Here is an 18,042-nt window from a genome sequence, read left to right as displayed (position 1 = left end):
TTATCCCCGTGTCATTCTCTAATGTGCATGTCCTTGAAGCTGCAATTATCCCCTCCCTCGGTGATTTTTATTCCATGGATCAGGAGGCAGCTGATATGTGCAGAATGTCACATGACTGGCCACACCTCATTCTCTGACATGTACTCGTGATTACCACCATAGCACTCAGATTTCTTCATACTTGGAATAGTTCTCCAAGGCTTCCCGCTATGAAAGCAGTGATCAAGATAAGTTCATTGGGGCTGAAAACTCTGATGAGTGAGAAATAGGACTCAAAGAGTGCAAGTGAGAAAGCTCTCAAATGAGGGTGACACGCTCCTAATGAGTGAGACTTGGCATCTCCGAGTCTGTAACTGCTGAGAGCTTGCCCCGGAAGGACCCTCTGCTTGTTCATCCATCTGAGATAAGTAGCATACCCAAATAGGAGTCACATAAACAGAATAACATGCAAGTTGAATGAGAGAAAGAGAACATTTATTGAGAAGTTAGCCTCACCCATGCCCCCATTCCTCACGCCGCTGGGGAAGGTGGTTTTAATTGCAGGAATGAAGAGATTCTGTAAACATTATATAAAGATGTCCCAGTCATTGCTCTTTAGCCAGTAAGACACGATATTGTCTACATTCACATACAACACAAGAATAAGGCACACTCCAGCGGCATGTAAGAGAGATTCTTGGTGCCATCGTGCCCAGCTTAGAGCCTGACATCTTGTGGGGTTAATGCCAGCCTTCGATATGCCACATTTATTGGACGGTTGTCCATAAATCTTCTGGTGGAGTTCAATAAACTCCACTAATGCAGCATGTTAAGACATGGTCAGTCATTTCTTTGCATGTTTGCTTTCTTCGGCACTCACATATTGGCAGATTTTCAGCCTTGCTAAGTTTTGGGGGTTTTTTTGCAAAAATATTAGGTTTTAGTCTTTCAAGCTGAATGAGGTTGTTCTTTTACCTTAAGACTCGTTCAAGTAATAGAGTTCCACAGTAAGGGGAAGTGGGAATGGGAGAGGGGGGGGGGGGTTGGCTTAGTTCAGGATTCTTTTGTTCCATTTTCCTGAAACTTGAGCTTGTCTGTATCAGATTGTAATTTCTGTATTTTTCATATGCTGAGCTCAATAAAAATGATTTGACCATAGAGTTCTACATTTGGCTGCTAATAATGAAGCAGGGTTAAAACGCACAAATGCATATAAAGTTTGCAGCCCTACGTTTTGCTTCAGTCTGGCTCTTTCAGTGTCGTTTGGCATCATTGACGCTTTCCTTTTCGGACTGGAAAGCTTCCCTTGCTTTAATTTATGCAAATACTGTGCACATGTAAATAAATACAGTTGGATAGTCGAAGGCATTCCAACAACAGGAATAAAAAAAAACCCACGAGGTCTAGGATAGCCAGAAACTCTTTTCAGCTTCATTGCTATCTGATATCTCTCTTACAAAACACAAATCTGTGCAGTTTTCAGCCTTCGTCATTCTCCTGCTTGAATGTTCTGCAGAATTTGGATAAGATTGTCCAGACCAAAAATATAGCCTTGGTCGGGTCCATCGTAGGTGGTTTGGTTGTCCCTCAAACCTTTGTAAGTGGTGTGAGCAAAATCGATCATGCGGACGTCGACCTTGGGAAAACTGTTCACAATGTGCGGTGCGGTACATCCATTCTTCAGAATGCATCCTTGGTGATCTGAAGTAACTTTATGATCCACTTGTTCCTGTCCATCATAGACAATGAGAAGGGAACTGGAATAGAACCTGTAGGAACTCTGGCCTTCAATGACAGACTTAAGGGCCCTCAGTTGGAGGAGGATGGGTTCCACGAGATCCTTTTGAAGATGCTTTCCATTGTGGAAGAAGTGGTAGAGAGCTTGCCTGAAGCCATCTGCTGAGAGCTTCCTTCCGTAGTATTTGTCTTTGCAGAGGAAGTGACCCTTATCGGCTTGATACACCTTGAAACAAAGGACAATGCAGGATGAATCATGTATCCTTTTTAGAACATTAAACTTAGAAACTGACAGCAGATAAAGGCCATCCAGTCTGCCCATTAGGCAAGCTGTGATTGTTTCCCCAACCCGTTTATTTTTAAATTAGGAGTCATAAAGTGTTTGATCGTCAGCATTTGTCAATGAATACACTAATTCAGATTTTAAGATCTGTTTTCTTCTATTTATCTAATTGATTGAACGTTGGTGAAAGCAAAGGATCCTGATGGACAGAACTAGAAATCAAAGAACGTTCCTTTAAAATCTATTTATAACAAGATTCACATTGCAAATGAAAGCACATGGTTGGGTGTGTATAAATAGAAAGAACACAGGGGGAATTTCGTATCAATAACAAGATGAGAGGCATTAATATTAACAACTCATGCCAGGGAAGTATTAACAGCAGTAACACAGGCTAGGGGTACATTTATGGTGGGAAAACATGGCAGGTAGCATTCATAGTAATTTATCTTTTTATTTGGACTTCACTTTTCAGTTGTAGCTCAAGATCACTTACATTCAAGTACACTAGGTATCTCCTTGTTCCTAGAAGGTTAACAACAGGGGTCCTCAAATCCAGTCCTCAAGATCCACAACCAAGCCTGGTTTTCAGGATTTCCACGATGAATATGCCCGAGATCTATTAGTATTCATTGCTTCCATTGCATGCAAATAGATCTCATACATATTCATTGTGGAAATCCTGAAAACCAGGCTGGGATGTGGCCCTCAAGGACTGGATTTGGTTTACAATCTGTTTGTATCTCAGGCAATAGAGCACAGGTGTCAACGTCGGTCCTCAAAGGCCGCAATCCAGTCGGGTTTTCAGGACTTCCCCAATGAATATGCATGAGATCTATTAGCACAGTGGTCCCCAACCCTGTCCTGGAGGACCACCAGGCCAATCGGGTTTTCAGGATAGCCCAAATGAATATGCATGGAGCGAATTTGCATGCCTGTCACTTCCATTGTATGCAAATCTCTCTCATGCATACCAAATGAATATGCATGGAGCGAATTTGCATGCCTGTCCTTCCATTGTATGCAAATCTCTCTCATGCATATTCATTAGGGCTGGCCTGAAAACCCGATTGGCCTGGTGGTCCTCCAAGACAGGGTTGGGGACCACTGTATTAGCATACAATGAAAGCAGTGCATGCAATAGATCTCATGCGTATTCATTGGGGAAATCCTGAAAACCTGACTGGATTGCGGCCCTCGCGGAGGGACTTTGACGCCCCTGCAGAGTGTTAAGTGCCTTACCCAAGATCACAGGAAGCAGCAGCAGGATTTGAATGGAATGAACATAAGAACATAAGAACATAAGAAGTTGCCTCCACTGGGTCAGACCAGAGGTCCATCTCGCCCAGCGGTCCGCACCCGCGGCGGCCCATCAGGTCCACGACCTGTGAAGTGGTTTCTGAACACCTCTACAACCTACCTCAAGTTCTATCTGTACCCCTCTATCCCCTTGTCCTCCAGGAACCTATCCAAACCTTTCTTGAACCCCTGTACAGAGTTCTGGCTTATCACCTCCTCCGGAAGCTTGTTCCATGTGTCCACCACCCTCTGGGTAAAAAAGAACTTCCTAGCATTTGTTCTAAACCTGTCCCCTTTCAATTTCTTCGAGTGACCCCTAGTGTTTGTGGCCCCCCACAGTTTGAAGAATCTGTCCTTATTTACTCTCTCTATGCCCTTAAGGATTTTGAAGGTTTCTATCATGTCCCCTCTAAGTCTCCTCTTCTCCAGGGAGAACAGACCCAGCATGCTCTCTTCACTGCTGGTTGCTTGTTCCATGTGAATGGGGGAGGCTTTAAGTGTAATTTTAAAACCGTCTGTTCTAGTGACGTATTTGTTAGTGGAATTGCATCCCCTTATGCACGGTGATCATAAAGTCCCATCTCTAAATGGAAAAGCCCAAAAAGTACTGGTTTTACTCCTATGATTGTGGGACAATTATTTAAATAACAAAGCACAAAGTGTCTATTTTTTCTCACTTTCTTTTGGTAACATGAGAAATGTTGTAGACATTTCCTATGTACAGTAAAACCTTGGTTTGCGAGCATGATTCATTCTGAAAACATGCTTGTAATCCAAAGCACTCGTATAGCAAAGCGAATTTCCCCATGGGAAATAATGGAAACCCAGACGATTTGTTCCACAGCCCAAAAACTTTAATACAAAACACTGTACTGTGCGTTCCTGATATGCGCACTTATACGGTGCGCTTGAACTGCGGGTGAATTGGGTGTGATGCTTTTATTACATTCAGCCGCGCTCAGCGCGAGATGTGCACATGTTGTGTGTGCTTGAACTGTGGGTGCTTGTATTACATTCAGCTGCGCTCAGCAATGCGATGCGACGCACGTATATTGTACGTACTTGACGTGATGCACGTATACGTGCTCGTATAGCAAGACAATGCTCGTTTATCGAGTTAAAATTTAATAAAATGTTTTGCTTGTCTTGTTGCTCGCTATCCAAAGTTTGACTGTAGTTGCAAATGAGAAGCTCATCCCTATTGGGCAGTTAGTCAGCATGTAGAGCCCTATGTCCCCTTTATTAGCTTAATGACATTGTTTGTATTTTTTTTTTTTTTTATATATCTTTATTAGCAATTGCGAAGTGAACATACAACCAGCAGTGAAGAGAGCATAGAAAACAGAACAAGTAGTGAAACAGGGGGGTTTTGTATTGTGTTGGGCTGTTTGTATTTTTCTAACATCTGAAAATCCAGAATTCAATTCCATGCCCTTAAGTGACCCATGAAGCACTTTATTCAGGAGAAGGATAACGGTATTATCCCCTTGCTTCCACTCAAAACTACTTTACTCGAGGGTCTGGATTTCAGGATGTACCTGATGAATATGCATAATGTGCTTGCATTTATGTGAACTGCCTTTAATGCATGGAAAATATATCTCATGCACCTTCACAGTGCTATAGTGAGGGATGTTTACGCCATGTGCCTTCCTGGCATCGCCATGCACCCCCATATACCCTCTCCCATGCCCTGCATCCTCCCTGATATACCCTTCCCCGCATCCCCGTACCTCTTCAAATCCTCGCCAGTAGTGAGCACTGAGCAGCATTTCATATCTGCTGCTTGCAGTGACCTCATCCTTCCCTTTGACATCACTTCCCTGTCCCCGTAAACAGGAAGTGATGGCAGAAGGATGGATGAGGCCAGCGCAAGCAGTGGATAAGAGATGCTGCTCAATTCCAGCAAAGATTTGGAGAGGTATGCGGGGGGGGGGAGGGGGAGAGGAGAGGTATCAGTGCCCCCGCCAACGTGGCATGAAGGGCGCTCTGTCCCAACCCCTTTACAATGCCAATGCACTTTCATTAAGGATGGCCTGCAAGTCCATAGTTTTTATGTTATCAGCACAATATGTTAGATAATATTGTACTTCCCAGAGATGTCTGGCTTCTTGAACATACTCCATATAGAACTGTCCAGGTGTTTTAGTATTAGAGGACCTCAAGTATAACAAGCTGACATCCCTGGTTTAGTAAATGACACCATGCTGTGGGGGAGAGGGAAAGAGAGACTGCTGGTGCAAGCCATTGACCACATGACAAGAAGACAGACAGACACAGGAGTGGTGCTAGAAAAGGTTCAAAGAAGAGCGACCAATATGGTAAAGGGGATGGAACTCCTCTCGTATGAGGAAAGACTAAAACGGTTAGGGCTCTTCAGCTTGGAAAAGAGATGGCTGTGGGGAGATATGATTGAAGTCTACAAAATCTTGAGTGGAGTGGATACAAGTTGATCAATTGTTTACTCTGTCAAAAATTACAAAGACTAGAGGACACTCGATGAGGTCACAGGGAAATACTTTTAAAACCAATAGGAGGAAATTTTTTTTCACTCTGGAACGCGTTGCCAGAGATTGTGGTAAGAGCGGATAGCATAGCTGGTTTTAAGAAAGGTTTAGACAAGTTACTGGAGGAAAAGTCCATAGTCTGTTATTGAGAAAGACATGGGGGAAGCCACTGCTTGCCCTGGATCGGTAGCATGGAATGTTGCTACTCCTTGGGTTTTGGCCAGGTACTAGGGACCTTGATTGGCCACCGTGAGAATGGGCTACTGGGCTTGATGGACCATTGGTCTGACCCAGTAAGGCTATTCTTATGTTCTTACGTGAGCCAAGTATAGAACATTTAAGCCATTGTAACATCACTGATGAGGTTGGCTCTGAGGCACTGTGGAATGAGGCATTATGACATCACAATCTCAGCTCTGGAATGTTGCTCTCATTGGGGTTCCAGAATCTGGCTATTCTTTGAGATGCTGGAATGTTGCTACTCCTTTGGTTTTGGCCAGGTACTAGTGACTTGGATTGGCCACCGTGAGAACGGGCTACTGGGCTTGATGGACCATTGGTCTGACCAATTCTGTTCTCTGCTTCTGTTCTCAGCCCTGAAAACAGTTGTGCACATATCCATCTGAGCATGCATGCCAGGAAACGCTCCACTGCTCATCAGCATGCTACACACTGACTTAATTACACTTTTCCCACCACGAATGTAACAGGACTTGTTTACTGAGGACACTATAAAAAGAACCTTTCAAGAAAATGTGGATTGAGCCACTTATGAAGGAAACTTTTAAGCAGCACTGCCTGCGAGGCAAGCAGATCCTTCTTTAAGCTGGCCTACATTTCCGACACAAAGGGCAATGAAAATCGGATCAATACTGGGAAAGCAAGCCGCTGGAAAGGGAGAAAGTTAGCAGCACAATCAATAGACTTCAGCCATGGGAAAAGAGCCCCAGCCTTCCTGGGGGCACCAAGGAAGCTAATTTATGGCCTCGGCCTTTGGGGACTGCACATTCAATTAAAAATAACTCAGAAAGAGGAAGATCTATCCTGAAAATGTATTAACTCCAGGCTCTCCTCAGCCATGGCTGAAACATTGATGGAATGCCGCATCTGACTTATGACAAACAGTCCCTGTCCTAAGTCTGGGCAGGCATTAACCTCCTCTTGTAGTTTGTTTTCATGAGCAGACAGAAACCCCAAAGTGAAGTACGGTAAGTGTAGATCAAACAGAAGCTAATACTGTGAGAGAACTGAGCTTGGTGGAGTCTTTTGTACCCGCATAAAATGGGGCTGCCAGGGTACCAACCAGAGGGTACCCCAGGTCTTCACCACCCTGCTTCTTAAGACCTCCAAAGCCTTCCTTGTTTCAAACACACTAGGATTGTTATTCGGTACAATTCTAACAATACTAGACTGCTCACAAATTTAGACAGATGGGAACTTTTGCATCGCAAAAGTATAATTATTCTGAACCTCTAGAACAAAGTTTCAAGTGGTCTCAAACTCAAACCCTTTGCAGGGCTACATTTTGGATGTGTAGGTACACTTCTCCCTCCGTATTCGCGGGGGATGCGGGCAGAACATAGCCGTGAATTCCGAAAAACCGTGAATAACCTTTTGCATGTTATTCGCAGTATTTTGGTAAAATAGACCTGAAAAAGATAATATACCATGAATAACCCGACCTGTGATTTGCCCTGTACAACGCTGGGAGCAATGATTTCCTCCATGAACCACCGGGAGCAGCGATTTCCAATGTGAAACGCCGGGTTCAGTGCCGAAAACTAGGGGGTGGAGTCAGCAACTGAAAAATCGCGAATAAGCGAATCCGCAGATACAGAAACCACGGTAACGGAGGGAGAAGTGTACTTGAAGGGCCTCAGAAAAAAATAGTTAATGTCTTATTAAAGAAATGACGATTTTGCATGAGGTAAAACTCTTTATAGTTTATAAATCTTTCTTTTTAGCTAAGTCTTAATAATAATATTGTAATTTATAGCTAAAGAAACATGATCAAGAAACTGTTTTATTGTACTTTTGTGATTATGATAAACATACCAAGGGCCTCAAAATACTACCTGGCGGGCCGCATGTGGCCCCCGGGCCATGAGTTTGAGACCACTGCTCTAGAGCAATGACTCTCTACCCAATCCTTGTCCCCACACTTAGCCAGCCAGTTTGTCGGGATGCTCATAATGAATATGCACTACATACAATGCAGGTAGTGCATGCAAATTTATCTCATGCATATTCATTGTAGATATCCTGAAACCTGACTGGGCATGTCCCAAGGACTGAGTTGAGAACTCTTGCTCTAGAACAGGGGTGTCCAACTTTGGTCTTTGCCAGGTCGGGTTTTCAGGATTTCCATAATAAATATGCATGAGATCTATTTGCATAAAACAGAGGCAGTGCATGCAAATAGATTCATGCGCATTCATTGAGGAAATCCTGAAAACTCGACTGCATTGTGGCTCTCAAGGACCGAGGTTGCCCACCCCTGTTCTAGAATATGGAAATTCAGGTCCTTAAGTTTCAGCTCATGGGACTGTTGGTGGTCCTGAAGGAGGAGCGTTTGCTACCTGCATGCCACAGATGCGCACTCCCAGCGAGCTGGATGTACTCTGTGCACACTTCTTCATGTGCCGTGCTTTCTTCTCCTCCGTGGCATCATCGCCGTGCTGTCGTGTGCCCATCTTCAAGTCCAGAATACAGGGATACTTGAACTGGGAAGCCACATTTTCCAGTAACAAAAATCCTGCTCAGAGTTGAGGAAAAACAGGTCTTCCACTGAGGTGCTTTTCAATTCAAACATTACAACTCATGGGAAGATGTCAGCCCCCTACTTATGAGGTTCACTTCTAGAAATTAATGGTATTTTCTACTATACACATCACACCTCCAGATACTTCCACAGTATCTTTGCAACCCATGTTACTCACCTCTACAAATTTCCTTAGCCCTTCCCAGTGGCGTAGTGACGGTGAGAGGCACCCCTCCCTGCTCTCTTGTCTGCCCACCCCACCTCCACACACTCCTTCCCCGCCCCCCTCCTGCCGGGGGAAGAGAAGCGACACACATGTGCAGCAGTGGTGGTGGTGGGGGGGGGGGGGCAGGGAAGGAGCAGGGGGTCAGAAAGGAGGACAGGTGTCTGTGCCCTAACCAAGATGGCAGCCCCCCCCCTTACTATGCCACTGGCCCTTCCTTCTTAACTAGAGTTACCATAATGGAACCAGAAAAAGGAGGGCAGATTGAGACACCAGGGTTTTACTTCCATTGAAAGCAAAAGAAATAAAACCCGAATGTCTCGATCCGTCCTCCTTTTTCTGGAGCCAAGTGGTAACCCTACTCTTAACCACATCTACAGAAACTTCCATAACATCACCTTTCTAGCCACATCACTCACCTTGCCTTCTTTTCTCAGAGGAGAACTAAGGGCTAGATTCACTAAGCAAACTGATCGTGTACCGATCGGTTTGCGAGCCCTTTGCGACCCGATTTCCCTCCTGCAGTATTCACTAACCTGTTTTGCGATCCAATTCCGATCCGTGCATGCAAATGAGGGGAACTGCATGCAAAGTAGGCAGGGACGCGATTCACTAAACAAATTTTGCCGTTTCAACTGTGCTGGCCGATCAATCCAAAAAGCGACGGCCGAGGACCAGTCGCTGAAGCCCTTTCCGACTGCCTTCTGCCGCCCTGCTCTCAGCCTTGTCAGCCCCGATCTCCTGCTTCCCCGATCTGCCTTCCCTGCCTGCCCCGACTGTAGCTGCCCTGATCGCCTTCCTGCCCTGATGCTGCCCTGATCACCTGCCTGCCCCGAGCTGCCCTCATCGCCTGCCTGCCCCGACTCTCCCACCCTTCCCCGCAGTGTAAGCCCGTGGTTTTAACCCACAGGCTTTAAAGCGGGTTAAAATCACGGGCTGTAAAAAAAAAGTAAAAAAAAAAAAAAAAAATGCCGGGCCAGAAGTCCAGCGCTTGCGCAGACTATCTAAAGATGGTTTGCACATGCACGGGGATCGCTATAGAGCGATCCGTGCCGGCAGATGGGGGTGTTACTCCAATCGCCCCCATCTGCATATTGGAGTTTGCTGAATTCGTCGGACCTGCCCCATCGGGCAGGTTAGTGAATCTGGCCCTAAATCTTGATAGATTCAAGAGCTCCCTGCAGTCCTTTCTACACAAAGGCGCCTTTGAAAACGAAATCCTTATTTGAATAACGTCTTTTTCTAAAGAAATATAAATTACAGGAGGCTCCAGACATTTCCCCTATTAACCTAATTTGTATTTCCCATATCTACCCCTGACCCTTTTGTATCTTGTCTATGTTCTCAATTGTAATATTGTATCCCTGTTTTTATAATGTACATCGCTCAGAAGTATTATAAGCGATATCAAATTTTAAATAAACCTGAAACCTAAAACGTCCATAGAATTCCGCCCTCCCCCCCCCCACTCCACCAACCACATCACTCAGCTCTGGAAACATTTATGCTGTCACTCTGCTAGTCACGACGATTACTTTCACGGACTTCCAGATTATCCTCCTTCTAATTCAGGCCTTCCTGAAACTGACCTGGGAATACCATAGCCAGGTTTTTTAGCATGTTCACATGAATATGCATGAGATAAATTTGCATTCATTGGAAAACCAATATATGCTAATTTAGCACAGAAATTTACTGTAGGCATTCCAAAAACCTGATTGATTATGGTGTCGCCAAGGCGTTTGGGAAGCTCTGTTCTATCCATATCACCCATTTTCAGATACTTAAAAGAATCTCTCTCCTAACTCAGTGGATGGCTTTTAAAGTATCAGAGTCATCCTTTCAGCACACACAGCACAGGCTAAGGAAAGGATACGGTGCAGTTTGTTTTCATGGCACTCAGATGACATGCGTGTCAGCTGCTCCTTGTGACACTGTAGTCCCCAGGGGTTATAGCTGATTCTTTCGGAAGAGGTTCTGGTGGAGTCTTCCATATAGCAGGAGACTTCCGTCTGGAAATGGACCTCCGCCCTCAGGAGTGCATTCCCTGGACAGCTAAGCAGTCAGTAAAGCAGAAAGCAGACATGAGTACTTGGCTTTTATGAAGGCACAGAAGCAAATTTGTTAAGGTTTAGGAGACAGTGAAACCTGAATGGTATTTCAGCACTTCCCATGGCAGAAATCTCTCCCTTTGAGATAAGCTTGAGGTACTCTATATCTGGTTAAATGGTGACCCGTCAAATGCGCACAGGACAATTTGGCGCCATAATTGTGCCCCGACATTTGCACACACGGACAAATGCGCGTACTGAATGGAAAGTGACCCAACAATTGTGCCCCGACAGGATACTATTTTGTCTTTTTGAGGGTTACAAGGTAACCCTCTTTTTTGAGGGGGGGAGAAACCCCCCCCCCCCCACTACACTTAAAAGATTCACTTTCTATCTAGGGTTAGGGTTAGGGTTACATCATGATTATGGGAACCCTTTTAGTGGATTTCGGGAAGGCCCTGATTTGCTCAGACTCCTCAGGCCCCATCCCGTGGGAGGGGCTTGAAGCATCTGAGCAAATCAGGGCCTTCCAGATATCCTAGACAGGCTTCAATTGTTGTGCGCACACTTCTACATGCATGCAATTGTTGGGGCACATTTGTCGGAGCGCAATTGTCTTCCGCGGATTTGTCGGGGTACCGGTTAAACAGGATGCACTTACATCAGTGGTTCCCCTGCCTGACCCAATGGCCCCTCAGCCAGTCGGGCTTTCAGAACATCTGCAATGAATATATATGAAATAAAATTTGCATGCAGTGGGTGTCCAATACTTGCAAATTGATCACATATATATTCACTGTGGTATATCAAACAATGCTAACCATAAACCATATCTTAAAAAAGAGATTGTTGTGGTGTCACCAGGACATGTTTGGAAATTGCTAGACTGAATTCTGACCTAGCTTATCCAAGCTTACTTACACCTGTCTTCTAAAATAAGTGTACGGAAGTAACTGAAAAGCACAGGTGAAAGACATGTAATAAAAGTTTCAAGTTTAATTAATTTTAATATACTGACCATCGATGGTATATTAATATACCGACCATCGACCTGGCCGGTTTACAATGTTGAAAATGAAAGGTTAAAATTAATTATTATAGGGGGAAGGGAAGTGTGAACATTAAATGGATAAATTACAGATATGAACATGAGCTTGAGGGTGAAGGGGGAGGGGAAAGTTAATAATTACATCATTAAAAACAAATTAAAAAAGGGGAAGGGGAAGGATATAACATCAGGAAAGGGGATCGCTTCTTGAAAGCGGTTCATATTTATTTTGCTAGCTGTTGGAGTGGAAATATTTAAATGCTATGGTATGCGTCTTGGAATAAAAACGTTTTTAGTTTAATCTTGAATTTGTCGACTGAATTTTCAAGGTGCCATGGCATTCCATAAAGTTGGAGCTACAACGGAAAAGCTTAGAATGTAATTGCAGGATAGTCTATACATTTTGCTGGGTTACTAATGCTTAGTGAAATATACAATGAAGCACTAATCACTACAAATTATCACCATCCTAGGTGGTGTTCCTTTAGCCTCAGCACCATGGAGGAGAGGTGGGCCTAAGATGGTGATACGCAGCCTCAGGCACTGTGGAGAAGAGGAGGGTCTCAGCCAGTACAGAGGCCACTGTGCTAAGCACTGTACTCTATGCCATTTTGCCATTTCTATGAACTTATAGCACTGGAGAACTAATCAGCACAGTCAGTGCCAAGAGAAAAGAAGGAGGACACCTGGACCCTAGGAGATGAGGTGAAAGTACTTCCAGGATAGGAAATGGATAGTATCAGAAGGTGTGGGGTGGGACAGAACATGTCAACCTTGAGACAAGCAAACAATCTATTATTTATATCAATTCAAAATAAATACAAAAACACATGAATAGAATCACATGTATAAAAAGTCCTATAAGCATGATGTCCTTATATTGAAAGGATCCAGTTGGGTCAAGGTTGACGTGTTCTATCCCACTCCCCACTTGCTTTTTCTATATTGGTTTTTACGTGTGGTTTCTGTTCCCTTTACTTTGTTCTATATAGCATCAGAAGGTACCACACCATTCCCACCACATTGACGTCAGGAGGAAAATCTGCCAGCCCCAAGCCAAATATACTCTGGTATCCAATTCTCTCTCTCCCCCTCCCCCATAAACAATGTTGAGATAAAAGGTGAGAACCAATTCCATTAAATAAACCAATGGCACAATGCTCCAGGCAATGCTTGCTGCTTGCCGGTGCAAATAAAGACTTGAGAATTCATAAATCCCCTACATCTCTACACTGTTTTTGTTGTTTTGGCCTGTACAATTCGTCAATTTGGCATTATGAATTTTGACTCCTTTTGCATTGGGTTTATTTCTGACCAATGATTAAATGAACATATTATGAATGCAGTTGATGCATAGATTGAAGGCCCTATTCCAAGGTCTTTTTCTCCAACAAGAACATAAGAATAGCCTTACTGGGTCAGATCAATGGTCCATCAAGCCCAGTAGCCTGTTCTCACGGTGGCCAATCCAGGTCACTAGTACCTGGCCAAAACCCAAAGAGTAACAACATTCCATGCAAGCATGAGTCACACTGGATGTTTGTATTTATTGAATTGAAAAACCATATAGCATTACCTCTTATAAGCAGAACATTTTTTGGAGTTTCTACATTTGGTGCGGCCTGTTCCTCTTATTATATTGGTTAATGTGGCCCCAGCACATAGCTGTGTGCATTAGCAACTGGGTCAAAACCACTTGGTAGTCTCGGGACCTCACCTTTCATTAATGGTCATCTTCTTGAGTTTCTTCCAGCTGGTCAGAGAGCCCTCTCCACAACTGGCCTTCTCCCATTTCAACTTGCCCCAAATTGACAACGAAGATTCTGTACCCATGTCAAAGGAAGTGAGGCTCTCTGCCTGGGGACTGGCAATCAAAACATGACGACCCCTGCTGTCTTTCCTCAGGAACACAGATACAACACCTTCAAACAGGAGGCAGAAGAGAAGAGAGGCTTGAGACAGGTGAAAAAACAAGCTTGACCTTAGGAAATCACCTCAACTAACCCAGCTACACCCAAAAATTGCCATGGAACATCACACCGTCAAGTATTACATAACTACGTCAGTGCATGTTTTCACAGTAACTCTAGTAGGTTAGATTTTTGGAGACAGAATAGATTAATAGCACATCACAGCTTTGACCTGCTGTGTACCCTGGCTAAAGAGATATCTTAGGGAAGCCACCTGGGGATTATTCTTGGCTAACAACCACTTCCCGTTCTTAGTCCTGGGTCTGTTCTGTACAGCATGATATAGCATGCCCACCATATACAACTCTATCACCAGAGCACCCCGGTTGGGATATCCTACAGTAGTAGGCCAGATCTGTGGCAAGAAGGATCAAAAACGACTACAAGGGACAAAGCAAGCTGTGCTTCTTCCTCTAAAGGCTCAATAAGTTTGTAATATAAGTAGTAGCACTGTTCACTGGATATGCATCTCATGCTGAAAAATAGTGCGTGGGGCGTTCTTTATAAATATAATACTCATCAGTGTTAGTTAATGGCTGTGATACACATTTGAGACCCTTGACTTTTGTCACATATAGGGGCACATACTTTGGAACTGATTGGGTCCTGCTTTTGATGATGTCACATGTGACATCATCTAATATGAGTTAATCAGATACTTCTTTAATCTATTCCCTCTATGATTGTCCTCCTTTTACACAGTGTCACTAAATGGAAGGCAGTCATAGGGAGGAACAGATTAAAGAATTTCGATGAATTAGGGTCAGTATAAGCTAGTGATACCAACACATGCCATATGAGCTTTTAAACAATCATGCATGGTCTGGAAGGATAGATTTTCTTTAAAGATGCCTTCTAGTGGAAAGAAACTCTATATATAGTCTGAGACATCCCCCATACTCCTTTTGCAATTCTCCCTGTAGCCCTCGGTTGCCATGAGGGAAACATGGTTTGGGCACACACTGCTGAAACCTCAAAGCCTGCATGGCATGAGATTCATTTTTTTATGGATCTTGGCATCCCTTCAGACACCCAGAATGAAAACAGCAGCTGTCCCAGCCACACTGCCTTGTGTGGAGGAAGCTTAAATGGGGAGACAAAGTGGAATGAATATAGGGTTTCAACTTCTGACAAGGCTTATGAAATATACACATTTGAATATTTAGTCTCCTAAATATCCTCTCTCTGTTCTAGTGAAATCTAAATCATGGACATTTCTGGAAGCTGATGATGTGAATAGGTAGAGAGAATTATCTTAACAGGATTGAGAGGGGGGGGGGGGGGGAGACAGTACAAGACCATGAAGCTATTAATCACCATAAAACAGGGCTTCCCAAATCTATCCTGGAAAACTCATAATTGGTAGCCATTTACAATATTCACAATGAATATGCATGTAATAAATTAGCATATATCAAGTCTCCAATGTATGCAAGTGTATCCTCATGTAAATGATTACAGATATTCTGAAATTCGAACTTGCTTTGTGGTCTCTCCAGGACAGATTTGGGAAGCCTTGACATAAGCGTTAAGATCACAGCCTCAACCAGGGCACCCTACAAGGTTGATCCAGATAGGAGCCAGCTTTGTGGGTGCCAAGTAAGTTCTTGCACGGTGTCCAGGGAGGAGTAATTTGTATCGGGGTCCTTTTATTAAAGCTTAGTGCGTGCTAATGGACATTAGTATGCTCTAAGGGCCTGATTCTTTAAATGGCGTCCAACTTCTAGGTGCAATTAAGTGCAATTATCAAATCATCCACTAGGCACCATTTACAGAAAAGCATCTAGCAGCGTCTCGGCAGACTTGGGAACCAGTAGGTGCTGAAACCTTAGGCGCACTCCTATTTAGGCCAGGGTTTTATTGGCCTAAATGAGAGAGCCTAAGTCAAGCTATGCCCAAAGTCCATCCTGAATCTGCCCGAATCTAACTATGCCTACTTGCTGGTAGGCACTTCAGAGTTGACACCTACCTCAATGTGGTAGGTGCCTACCAGCTAATTAATTTCCTCCCCTTTTACAAAGCCGCGTTAGGCTTTTTTATCGCCAGCCGCAGCAATATTAGCTCTGACGCCCAAAGAATTCCTTTGAGTGCCGGAGCTAATACCGCCGAGGCAGGCGATAAAAAAGCCTAACGCAGTATCGCAAAAAAAAAGGAGAGGGGTAATTTTTATATGATTTTTAATTGCTTTTTAAGGGCGCTTTCAATTAATGGTGCTGATGAATCCAATTAAGAAAATTATGGGTTCCTTTTACGAAGCCGCGTTAGCGGCTTTATCGCACGTGACTTTTTATCACGTACTAACCCCCCGCGCTAGCCGAAAAACTACCACCCGCTCAAGAGGAGTCGCTAGCATCAGGCCCTTGAAGACACAAGTGAGCCGACAGGGAGACAGGGTCATGGGCACAGAGGTTTTTTTAGAAGCCTGATCACCACGTTTTGTACAGGTTGGAGACGTCATATGTTCTTTGCCATGAGACCATTGAATAGTGCATTGCAGTAATCCATGGGGGAGAGGACTAAGGCATAGAGTAGTTGGGTGAAGTCAAGCTCTGATAAATAGTGCCTTATTTTTCGGAGTTGTCGCAGATAGTAAAATGAGGAAGATACCACCTGAGAGATATGGTTGGAAAGCGACTGGTTGCAGTCAAGGAGCATTTCTAGGCTGCGTGCTTGGTCTTTTGCAGTTATGGTAGTCAAGTCCCAGTACACTTCCCCCTCTGTATTTACGGTTTCGTTGTTTGCGGTTTCGGTTATTTGCGGTTTTTCATGCGGAAGCTCCACCCCAAATTTACATCACAGAGAAAATTGATCCTCCCAGTGATGCACAGAGAAAACTGTGGCACTTTCTTCACAGAAACAGGTAAGGTTATTTGTGGTTTTGTGTCTTTTTTTGGGATTTTTACAGAAAAACCGTGAATAACATACGTAAAGTTATTCGCGTTTTTTCTGTATTTGCGGCCATGCTCTTTGTGAATATGGAGGGGGAAGTGTACAGTGCTCAGTGGCGCAGTAAGAGGGTGGGCAGTCCAACCCGGGCACCGTCATGGTGGGGGCATCCGTCATCCTCTCCGCCACCTCCTCCACGTACGCCTCTTCCCTTCCCCCGCACCTCTTTAATGTTCCGGGTGTGAGCAGCAACCTCAACCTGCTGCTCACACCAGTGTCGGCTCTTCCTCTGATGTCACTTCCTGGGCCCATGCCATGCTGGTTCGAGCGCTATGAATTAGTCAATCATTACGCTGGTTTTTGCAGAGTGCGGCTCATTGGATGCTGTGCAGATCAGACCTTTAGAATTGCATGGCGTACATCGTGTTTTGCAGAGACACATAAGACGCGATCCCTGCTTTATTCCTGTCACCATCAGACAAATTAAGCACAGAGGAATGTTTAGAAAGGATTTACAATCCCCAAAGCATTTCAGCAGCATCCTTTCTTCTCAGCTGCTTTGCTATGTAGCATGCAAATGCCATGCACTGGCAAATTTAGAGTTTGGTTATTTTTGTATTTCCAAGCAATTTACCGCCTCATGAATCAGAGCACAGAGGTTCATTAACTGGGACTCCAGATTTGTTTCCCGTTCCTCTTCCACCCTCCAGCAGAGTCCAGGTCACCTTGATGCTATCAGAGATACAGACTGAATGCCACACTTCATTCTTTAGGCGTGTGTCACACTCCTTTGAAGGCTTTCTCACTCATTCGATCAGATCGCTGCTTTAATGAAAGGCAAAGCCTAACAGAAGGAAAGCAAAGTGATCCCCTCCAGCAGGAAGAAATCTGAGCATACCTTTGCGTACACTTTGCTTATCCCTTTTCCCTGAACCAACGGGCGTAGTAAGAGGGAGGGGCAAACCGCCTCCAGACCTCTTCATATCTACACCAGCTGCGAGTAGCATCTCTTACCCGCAGCTGGTGCCAGCCTCATCCTTCCCTCTGAGGTCACTCCTTGTTTGCAGAGACCAGGAAGTGACATCGGAGGGAAGGAAGAGTTTGGCATGAGCAGCGGGAAAGAGATGCTGTTCACGGCCGGCGAAGATTTGAAGAGGTACATGGTGGGGGGTGCACGGCGCAATAATGCTGGGCGCAAACTTCCCTCACTAAGCCACTGTCTGTACCTACAAGCACATGTGCTCTGAAACCCATACTTTTAGCCACTGAGTGGAGGGAACTTTTCAGGCTGGAAAATT

General features: G+C 44.4%; 1 protein-coding gene across 5 annotated transcripts in view; it reads right to left on the bottom strand.

Moving 5' to 3' along the window:
* Positions 1 to 457: 457 nt before the first annotated feature.
* Positions 458 to 18,042, bottom strand: part of IP6K3 (inositol hexakisphosphate kinase 3) — a 45,400-nt gene continuing 27,815 nt past the window's right edge. For all 5 annotated transcript variants that reach the window (XM_033917438.1, XM_033917439.1, XM_033917443.1 and 2 more), the window contains exons 3-6: positions 13,606 to 13,810; positions 10,666 to 10,844; positions 8,385 to 8,560; positions 458 to 1,942 (exon numbers count right to left, since the gene is read on the bottom strand). In XM_033917438.1, the coding sequence (XP_033773329.1) occupies positions 1,469 to 1,942; positions 8,385 to 8,560; positions 10,666 to 10,844; positions 13,606 to 13,810 (1,034 nt within the window). In that variant the 3' untranslated portion in view covers positions 458 to 1,468. The remainder of the gene's footprint in view (positions 1,943 to 8,384; positions 8,561 to 10,665; positions 10,845 to 13,605; positions 13,811 to 18,042) is intronic.

This window comes from Geotrypetes seraphini, chromosome 13 (genome assembly GCF_902459505.1).
Source record: "Geotrypetes seraphini chromosome 13, aGeoSer1.1, whole genome shotgun sequence".
NCBI lineage: Eukaryota > Metazoa > Chordata > Amphibia > Gymnophiona > Dermophiidae > Geotrypetes > Geotrypetes seraphini.
The sequence above is the reverse complement of the archived record's forward strand: the minus strand, read 5'-3'. Positions and strand labels throughout refer to the sequence as shown.